Below are 10,063 nucleotides of genomic sequence, written 5' to 3'. Positions count from 1 at the left end.
TATATTATATATTACAAATTCATTCTATATATATGTAAAGATCATTAGATTATATTCATGAATAAAAATAGATGAAATTTATAGAATTAAACAAAATAATGTGGTTTTTTGACTATGATGCCATATTCTGCGACTGCGGGAGTCAAATCTTCCATGGTAAGAGTATAACGTCGATCTTTTCCTTTTGTTTTTGTATTTTGATTGGCTCCACGTGTTTTGCAATGTTGTAAAGCATCATTTGCGATTTCAGATATAAATTTTTGTGCAGCTAATGAAACCAATCTTACTCTAAAATCATAATATATATAGTTAAAACAATTAAAATTTTATTTATAAATTAATCAACTCTGTAAATTCCTTACATTCTGGGATCTGTTGTATTAAAACCTGCTGTATGTAAATAATGTTCACTTATAGCATCTGGTACCTATCAAAAGAATCATTTGATATATGTTTAATAATAAAACTATAATTAAGTAAAACTATAATTGTAATGTTGTATATATGCTTACCGTTGGTGTATAATCTTCAAGTTGTAGCAAAAAATCTGAAAGAGGTTGTCCAGCAGTTTTTGTTTCTTCATTTGTGTACATAGATGGAGTATCTCCTCCAAAATCTTCTGTCATTTCAATTTAGCGCTTTTTGCATAATGTTAAAATATTATATAAAATGATATAAAATAAATAATTGAAAGTTAATTTTTTAGATTTCAAAATATAAGTAATATATATATTACAAATTCTAATTTTTAACAATGAGTTTTTTAAAATTAAGTTTCTTATAATAAAATTAAAGTTTATTTTGGAATATCAAAAGTTATTAACTTTTTTATTTTTTTGATAAATTGAATCCAAAAATATTAACTTTAAATGTATTTATAGGTTAGGTTATTAGAACGCCATGTTTGTATTCACAATTCATTCAATGATTGGAGTCACTGTCATATGAGTGACGATCATTTAAGCGCGATAAGTTAAATTTGGATATCTAGATATATTATACATGTTTTGTTTCTCTAATTAATCCAAATAATGTATAATAATACAATTAGAACAATCGTTTGTTTAATATGAATCGATTTAATATTGAAATAAAAATAACTTACCAAAATAATAATCCGCTAGTACTGCTGGATGCCTACGGCGGTCAAGGAAAAAATCTACCTTAAACAACTCAGTACTTTGAAGATATGGACCTAAATGGTCGTTACCTACATGCAGATAGTGACTTTTCATTGGGCGAAATATGAATATAAAACAATATAGTGTCTTAATAATCTATCAAAGATATTTAAAAATAATTAACTTGATGTACAAATAAATTTTTTAAATCAATGAATTCTAAATTTTAAATAATATTTTTTGATTCTATTTATCAAAAATTGTTAGTACAAAAATACAAAAAGTACAAAAGTTTTAATGCTTCAAAATAAAGTTTAGCAAAAAAAAAAAATATTTCAAGAAATATCATTATTCTCAAATATAATACAAATAATATTATGTACAAATAAAGATCAAAGTACAAACATAATTTTACCAATCGGAAGTATATCTAGAGAACAAATATCAAAGGAGTATATCGATTAATTATCCGTTTTTCATTTAAATAAATAGTGAAATTTTTTTATTAGAATGTTTTTATTTACAAAATAAATATCAATATTCAATATAACATAAATTCTTTAATTTATTATTTATGAAAATTTAATACTTAAAAATCTATGAAATTTAATTAACAATATATATTATATATATAGCATATAAATTATATTGATAATGGATTTTTAAATGGTATTGATGGAATCCAAGTATCTGATTTTAATTTTTCATATTTTATCTTGTTTATACACACACTATGTACAATTTGTTCAGCAGTATGAGTTAAACCATAATAATCTACAAATAACCCATCAGGATCAATAAGATATATGATTATTGTATGATCAACCTAGAATATAACCAGAATAAAATGAATATGATATTAAACAATAAAGTTTGAATAATATGTAAAAAAAAAATTACTAACAATATAATCGGAATCTTGATCTTTAGGTCCATTGCTATAGTATACTCTATAAGCTTTACATACTTTAGCAATTTGTTCTTTAGTTCCAGTAAGACCAAGAATTTTATCAGAAAATTCTTTAATATATTTGCCTACAACTTCTGGTGTATCTCTTTCAGGATCCACAGAAATAAATATAGGTTGAACTTTTGTATTATGTTGCTTTTCTGAAAAATAATAATTCAATGTAAAACAATATTTTTTTTGAAGTTTGTTGTTTATTATACCTAATTTATTGACAATTTCTGTCATTTTTTCAAGTTCATCTGGACATATATCAGGGCAATGTGTAAAGCCAAAATATATTAGAACCCATTGTCCTAAAAAGTCATCTGACTTCCAAATTTTTCCTTGAGAATCAATCAACTCAAATTTTCCACCAATTGCTGCTTTTCCTAATTGACGTCTTCTTTCACGTTCAACTTGCTTATCTTTTATTTCTTGAAGATAATACATATACATTAAAAGAGATGTGCCTACTATAGTTGTAACTATTACACTTTTCCATGTAATAAAACTTTTTTTGGCTGATTCTTTTTTATCATTTGATAATGAATCTATTTCATTAGAGTTATATAAAGGTGTAATTTTTATAGTTCTAATTTGTGGATAATATTGCTTAAAAGATCGTAAATGTTTAAACGATGTCTGTAAATAATTTAAGAAAGACTTAAGAAGAATTATTAAATTAAATTATTAATTTTATCATTTTAATTTGTTTTGTTGATTAAATTCTTAAATCATGAATGTTTCGATAAAACAATTTGTAATTTGAGTAAAATTAAAATTTAAATAATACTTACAGTTTTAAAAGCTTGACTTGTACATCTTAAGGAAAAAAGATTTATTAAACCAGACATTGTTCTCATTGTTACTTTCTTCGATCAATTTGAAATCATGAATTAGGTTATGATTCGACTATAGTTGATTTTACGCGCGCTACTTCAAAATCATTCAAATCTTATTCAAATTTTTTTTTTGTTTTTTTTTAAATAAAAAATATAGTTAATATATGAATAGTTATTTTGATCTATTATAGGAATTAACGATAAAATTTATTATAAGAGAATTATTTAATTAACAAATCTCACTCTTTATTTTATACGAATAAAAATTTATACAATTTATTTTTTATATATTAACTGAAGAATATTAATCACGTTGAAGTAGTATGAAATTTTCTTCTAAATTTATTACAGTGTTTCGAGAGCAATATTCCCATCTAAATATAAAATAAAATAAATATGCAAATAAAATATTAATTAAATTTGCAATAATGATAAATATTAATTTTAGAAAATTAAACTTTTATATACCTGTTGCCTTTCCTATCTTCAAGAGTAACTTTATCTATTAACAATATATCCGTATTAATAGTTTTAACTGAATCTTCATTTTTTTCATTTTTATCCTTTTGATACCAAATACGTGCTTTTAGTGTAGATCGATCTTTTAATAAAGATTGAAATTTTGCTGCACCAATATTATAAAAAGTCATCCCTTTATTTTTTCGAGTCAATATCCTTAAATGCATAATATTTTTTAAAAATTATTCATATATCATGTAATAGAATTTCTAAATACATCGATAATAATAAATTTTGTTATTATCAGTTATGTTATTAAAAAATTATAAAATATATCTTACGGATATCGAAATCTGAAATTTATTGTTGAATTGTGTTCCATAATCTTTAAAAATAATACTCCTGATGTCTTTAGCGCCTCTTCTGAAGTTGTCACTGATGCTCTTACAGGTTCACCTAATAAGATAAAAGAAAATAAAAATTGAAATTTTGATAATTTTTTATAAATTAACTGTACCACAAAATGGTTCTTGTTCTCTCATGGGTAAATAATAAATTCCTAAAGGACCATGATCGGCTCGATAGCCCATTTCTTGCGTCCATAACGTGGATTCCATAGGAAAACACATCCCATTCATATATGACATTCTTCCTTGGGAACAAGGCCAGGCGATAAATTTACAAGATTCATTTGTTGTACGTACACTTTCTAAAAAGTATGTCCAAGCTCTTAAGTGACTACAAGCAATTTCTTTAGTTAACATATCTTCTGAAAGATGTTATTATTTTTGTATGATTATATATAAATATTTTAAATATTATTAACTTTTCTTTCAAATAATAAATAAAATAATAAATACCTCTTAAATGACTAACAACAACAGAATTTTTCACATCATTACAACCAGGTTGTTCTCTACCACCATTTGGAAAAAAATCAATGTGACCAATTGGTTTCAGAAGTCCAAATCCATCTGCAAAATCTTCGGATCCATCTGTATGAATCACGTCTACTAATTGAGCATCGGTAGCATCCAATTTCCTCGACTTTTCTCTTAACAAGTGATTTCTGAAAAATGGTGATGCTGGATCTAGGCCAGTTATACGACCTAAGAGAAGATTTTTCTTTTTAAGAATCTCCGAGGCACAACCGGCCACATGAGCTCCGAGACTGAAACCAATTACGTGAATATCTTCGACCAGAGTACCCATATTGATAATGTCTAGAAGGATCAGACCTAATTGTCGTCCTACAAGTTCCGTATTCGCAACTGCAACCGAATAAGTCGTTCCAGCTCCTCTTGTCCAATCAAGTACTAAAACGTTTGTGTCTTCCTGATAAATATACCATAATATATATAAATTTAATAAACAAAGCATTTATATTGATCAATGATAAAACATGCAATTATTTCACGTTAATTACAATGTCCAAAAATGCCTGCACCAAGAGGATCGCACCGACATCGCTACCACTTCCTTTGTAACCGTGTATTATAACTTTTAGAGATTTCGTGGAATTAAATTCCGGTTGGAGCATAGATGTAGAATCGTCATCATAGTGAAGATTTTTAGGTGATTCTCGGGTTGAACGAGTATACAATAGAAATCTTGTTTGAATTACTTTAGGATGTTCTGGTGGTCTTTTCAATCTTAAATGAGGCGGTGGATCCGCAAAGCAGCCAACTAAGTCTAAAATTTTTCATATAATTTATATTCTTCATTCAATATAAAATTAATATTTTCTTATCATTCGTGTATCATAGCTATACCATAACAAATTTTAGGTTTAAGATTTTCACGACCAACTCTTATTCGGCGCAGCATTGCTCGATTTCTTTCGGCAAGTTTTACTGGAAAAAAAAAAAAAAATGAAAAAGAAAAAGAAAAGTGAAAGAAGAAGAAATTAGAAATTAAAAATTTACTTACTGGCATGCTTAACTTCTATAATCCAAAAAATGATCAATCCAAAAATTAAGATCAAGCGTTTTAACAAGACGAGTTGCATCTTTCATTTGATTTCTTCAACGAATGTTCGTTGCGTCTGAGGGAAACTATTAGTCTTTTACTTTTTTTTCTTCTTCCTCCTACCTTTCCGCTTGATACCTCTTTTCTTTTTGCCAGCGTTTCTTCCGATTTCTAGCGTTTCCTTTTACGAATCGAGAAATGTTTTCCAGTTTGTTATTATAACAGAAGAACTATCTTTTTATGCAATCGATTTTCCACTAGCGAGCACGCGATTGACCACTTTCTATTTGTTAGATTTGACATGTCGCTGTACAAATTGCTTATTAAATTACCAAATGATAGTATCATTCGTAACTGTTGATTTATTAGTAATTGATCCATTTTAATGGCAATGCGAATCACTTTAGTCGACAGTAAAATACTTTTAATTTAAAATAGCAATACAATAAATAATAGACATGAATGAAATTGAAAAAAAATATACATATTGATTATAACTCGTTGAACCAAATACTCGATTCATAATACTTTCCCTCGGTCTCAACGACCTCCTTTACCACCTAATATGACGTAACATTTGCAACTTCTCGCATGTGTATGACCATTCTCTGTACATATAAAAATATTTTACTTTCACATTCTATGCTATTTTAACAAGATATTTGAGAAAAGTGAAATAGAAAATCGAAATTTTTGTTATAAATCCATCATTACAAAATTCTTATAATATATCGTGTACTCTCAGCTCATAGAAAAAAACTATTCAGAAATAATTCAAATTGATCAGTTGAAGTTGAAATTTTAAAATAAAATGGCACATTTAGATAGTAGAAAGTCGCGAACATTTTTTTTTAAAAGATCTGGTAAACCGGACGGACCAGTTCCACGATTGTATAAAAAAGAAACAAAGTAACAATAAAGATTTGGCTGATTTCTTTTAATTGCGAAATAAAAATTATATCAATACTATTGTTTGATAATTTTCCTTAATCTTAAATCTTTAGAGATTAATTTTTTAATAAAAATGAAATAATGCTTATTATTCTATTATGACCTTTATTCTGAATTCTTTATTGTGTATAGTTAGTCATTTTCTGTTATTGTAATAATTAATTCTTTTCAAGCCTTTAGAAATGACTAAAATAGAAATGACTCTTCTTTGTTTTAAATCCTTTATTGCACAAGCATTTTTTACATCTTCACTAGTTATTATAATCTATAAATATAAGATAAATTGTTTCTCAAAAATTATATTTTTACTTGACAATTATCTTTATTTTTGATTTAAAAATCTTACCTGTTTGTAATTCATATTGTTTTACATGATTTATCGAATTTGTTTTTAAATAATGCAAGTAATGCAAGTATGACGTTGTGATAATCACAGTTAATCTCAGTTAAATTGTTTACGTTATATATTATTTTTTTAAGATTGATTTAAAAATTAAAAAAATACAGATTTGATATGCAATATATTTTATAATATTGATAAATATATATATATATATATATATATTGTTTATATAAATACAGATATGAAATTTACAGATGGTATGTATTCTCTTTAATCTATATCTGATAAGTAATAATTGATATAATTTAATTGACTATGTGTATACAAATACATCTTTAAGGAATTTATTATATAAAAGATTATTGAAACCATTTCAGTTATTGAAGATATTTTGAAGACGTATCATTATGAAGATGCTGAAAATATCTTATATTCTATTTTGCGTACTGCCGTTGATCTTGGCAATACCATTTACGGAACAGGAAAATGAATTGCATGAAAATCTTCATTCAATATTTGATAAAGTATTAAGTCCTGTAAGTATATTTTATTAAAAATTATTGTAATCTTGTAATTATTTCTATAAATCTATGAATCGTGAAATAAAACATAATATTACTAAATTTGATTATCTTAAGCTCAAAATATGCTGAAATATTACAGCTCAAAATATTCGCATCAAAATATATATAATTTTATTTATTAATATAATAATAAAGTGACTCACGTTTTTATCAGATTTTTAAAAATTTTATATTATAAACATTTGATCTCTGTACCATCTCAAACAAATTATAATTAAATATCATATGGCATAAAGATTAGGATGATCTAGTCGAGATGAAATAAACATAAATATTTTTACAGGAAGAATTAATACGCAAAGAGGGTTACACTGCTGAAACTCATCAAATCGTGACGGAGGATCGATATATTTTAGATGTCCACAGGATCTCAGAATCCCCAAAAAGTTCGACTAAAAACAAACCAGCAGTATTACTTGTCCATGGAGTGTTTGATTGTTCAGCTACGTGGCTCATACCAGGACCAGGAAAGGGTTTAGGTATTGACAAGTTAATATTCTATCTATAAAATAAACATTTTTCAAATATAATTATTTATCTTCTTATATAAAAATTTCTTTTTTCTTTTTTTTTAAAAAATTATAAATTTCTTTCAGAAAGATTTAATTCAATTTTTTCTTCTTTTAAGAAATGAAAAAATATGTTGATCTTAGAATATAATTGATTAATATTTGTTCAAATATTTGTTTAGGTTTCTTGTTAGCAGATTTGGGATACGATGTATGGATGATTAATGTGCGTGGTAATCGATACGCACGAAGACATTTAGATATGAATATTTCAGATAAAAATTATTGGAATTTCAGGTATAATAAAAAATTTAAAGATTCAGATTTATCTAGAAAAACAATCAAAAACAAATATTTTGATTATTGATAAATGATAATCGATTAAGAAACAAACTTTTTATAAATATATCATTGTATAAAATAATGTTTGATAACATAACTATTTATGTTTTCATATAGTTGGCATGAAATTGGAGTGTACGATATTCCAGCGACAATTGATTATATTCTTAAAAGAACTAAAAAAGAAAAGATTTTTATCATATCGCACAGTCAAGGTGGTTCGGCTTTCTTTGTAATGGCTAGTGAGCGTCCAGAATATCAAAACAAAATTATCGCTAGTTTTTCTATGGCTCCAGCAGTTTTCATGTCAAGAACAAATAATCCTTTATTTCAAATATTAGCTCCATTTAGTAATGATATCAAGGTATAATTTAGAATTTGTTTTAATAATTTTCAATATAGAAAAAAAGAAAAATTAATAAAAATTTTTTATCTTTGTTTTTTTATAGTGTTTAACAAAATTAATAGGCTTATATGAATTTAAACCATCGAATAAACTTATACAAATGCTTGGAAAAAAAATGTGTAAGGATGGCGAGTTGTTGCAACCAATATGTCAAAACATCGTATTCCTGTTTGGTGGTATCGATAAAGAACTTAACACGGTAATCATAATACATTCAATATAATCATTATTAATCAAAATAATATTAATATTATTATCACAATTAATTAAATATATAATTATTTCATAAAAATCTTTTATATAATGTAAATATAACTTGATTTTAATCTATAGACTCTATTGTCTCTCATTACTCAATATGATCCTGCTGGTTCATCTGTGAATCAATTTGTGCATTTTGCGCAATCAATTCATTCAGGTTAATATTTAAGAATATAATCTTGTTAAATTTTTGTTTCTCTGTTTGTATGTTCTTTTTTTTTTTTTAATAGGTAAGTTCCGGAAATACGATTATGGCGTTATTGATAACTTGAAAAAGTATGGTAAAATTTATCCTCCTGATTATGAACTTGCTAAAATCAAAATACCGGTATATTTGTATTATGCAGCCAACGATATATTTATCAATGTTGAGGTTTGTATATTGATAAGAAAATTTTGTTTTGTTCTGTTCTAAACTTTTTAACAGATTATTTTTTTTTTTTATTAATATTTTTCTAGGACTTGAATGATTTATATAAGGCATTACCCAATGCTCAGAAATTTTTAGTACCTTCTAAAACTTTTGCCCATCTTGATTTTGTATGGGGCAAACATGTAGACGTTTTGGTATACAGCCAAATTTTCGCTTTTATGGAACGATACAAAAAAGAACAATTAATTTAATGCCTATAATTTATTATTTAAAATATATATTTTTAAATTAATAAAAATATAAACAATATATGATCACAAATTTAATTATTTTTTTTATTATCTTAGAAAATTTTCGTTTTTAAATCCATTACATCTCGAAGCGCTTTTAAACACATTGAATTATTTCAAATATGATTTAATATTCAAATATGATTCAAAACTTTTAAAAATCTCGAAATAAATTAAAAATATATATTTTTTTATTATTGAATGATAAAAATAATAAATTTTGTTTTAATTGAAATAATTTTTTCACAAATTTTATTTTAATCAAAATTTTTTTTATTTTATTAAAATATTTCTTTAATATTTTATTTATTTATCTTTTTAAATCTAAAATATCAACTTTTGTAGATTATATTTAAAAATAAAAATCTTTTTGATTTTACAATTTTGACAAATATAATTTAACATTTCATCAGCATTTTTATATAAATGAATAAGAAATACATATTTATGAAAAAATAATTTTTCAATGTTTTATTTAATGATTTAATTAAGAATTATTCATTTATCAATTTGCATATAGAGGATATATAAATCATTTAAAAATCAGTATTAAAAATATTTACAATTTTAATAACATACGTACTTTTTTCTTTCTTTAAGGTTTTGAAATGATTAATAATAATAAAAAAAATTTCATTTCTTCGATAATTTAAATAAATTATTAA

At 24.7% G+C, this 10,063-nt stretch overlaps 4 protein-coding genes across 4 annotated transcripts; 1 reads left to right on the top strand and 3 right to left on the bottom strand.

Annotated features, from left to right (window-relative positions):
- Nucleotides 1-52: 52 nt before the first annotated feature.
- LOC102674080 (transcription initiation factor TFIID subunit 10-like) lies at nt 53-1,251 on the bottom strand. Its single transcript, XM_006618413.2, has 4 exons — nt 1,106-1,251; nt 513-638; nt 363-427; nt 53-288 (listed from the first exon to the last, which is right to left on the bottom strand). Exons 2-4 carry the CDS (start codon nt 624-626, stop codon nt 87-89), a joined length of 381 nt encoding a protein of 126 aa, XP_006618476.1. The 5' UTR covers nt 627-638; nt 1,106-1,251; the 3' UTR covers nt 53-86.
- A 367-nt stretch (nt 1,252-1,618) lies between these two features.
- LOC102673949 (protein SCO2 homolog, mitochondrial) lies at nt 1,619-3,017 on the bottom strand. The gene is made up of 4 exons (XM_006618412.2): nt 2,868-3,017; nt 2,292-2,712; nt 2,026-2,231; nt 1,619-1,947 (listed from the first exon to the last, which is right to left on the bottom strand). The coding sequence occupies exons 1-4, from the start codon at nt 2,931-2,933 to the stop codon at nt 1,765-1,767; spliced, it is 876 nt and encodes a 291-aa protein (XP_006618475.1). The 5' UTR covers nt 2,934-3,017; the 3' UTR covers nt 1,619-1,764.
- A 124-nt stretch (nt 3,018-3,141) lies between these two features.
- On the bottom strand, nt 3,142-6,049 carry LOC102673731 (pancreatic triacylglycerol lipase-like). The gene is made up of 8 exons (XM_006618410.2): nt 5,301-6,049; nt 5,144-5,224; nt 4,798-5,063; nt 4,232-4,706; nt 3,889-4,140; nt 3,713-3,827; nt 3,381-3,587; nt 3,142-3,286 (listed from the first exon to the last, which is right to left on the bottom strand). Exons 1-8 carry the CDS (start codon nt 5,377-5,379, stop codon nt 3,217-3,219), a joined length of 1,545 nt encoding a protein of 514 aa, XP_006618473.1. The 5' UTR covers nt 5,380-6,049; the 3' UTR covers nt 3,142-3,216.
- A 905-nt stretch (nt 6,050-6,954) lies between these two features.
- LOC102672852 (lipase 3-like) lies at nt 6,955-9,429 on the top strand. Its single transcript, XM_006618403.2, has 8 exons — nt 6,955-7,169; nt 7,501-7,696; nt 7,909-8,023; nt 8,186-8,432; nt 8,518-8,673; nt 8,808-8,892; nt 8,966-9,108; nt 9,195-9,429. Exons 1-8 carry the CDS (start codon nt 7,041-7,043, stop codon nt 9,357-9,359), a joined length of 1,236 nt encoding a protein of 411 aa, XP_006618466.1. The 5' UTR covers nt 6,955-7,040; the 3' UTR covers nt 9,360-9,429.
- The last annotated feature ends 634 nt before the right edge of the window (nt 9,430-10,063 follow it).

This window comes from Apis dorsata, unplaced genomic scaffold (genome assembly GCF_000469605.1).
Source record: "Apis dorsata unplaced genomic scaffold, Apis dorsata 1.3 scaffold_354, whole genome shotgun sequence".
Classification (NCBI taxonomy): domain Eukaryota; kingdom Metazoa; phylum Arthropoda; class Insecta; order Hymenoptera; family Apidae; genus Apis; species Apis dorsata.
This window is presented reverse-complemented; position numbering and strand designations above follow the sequence as displayed.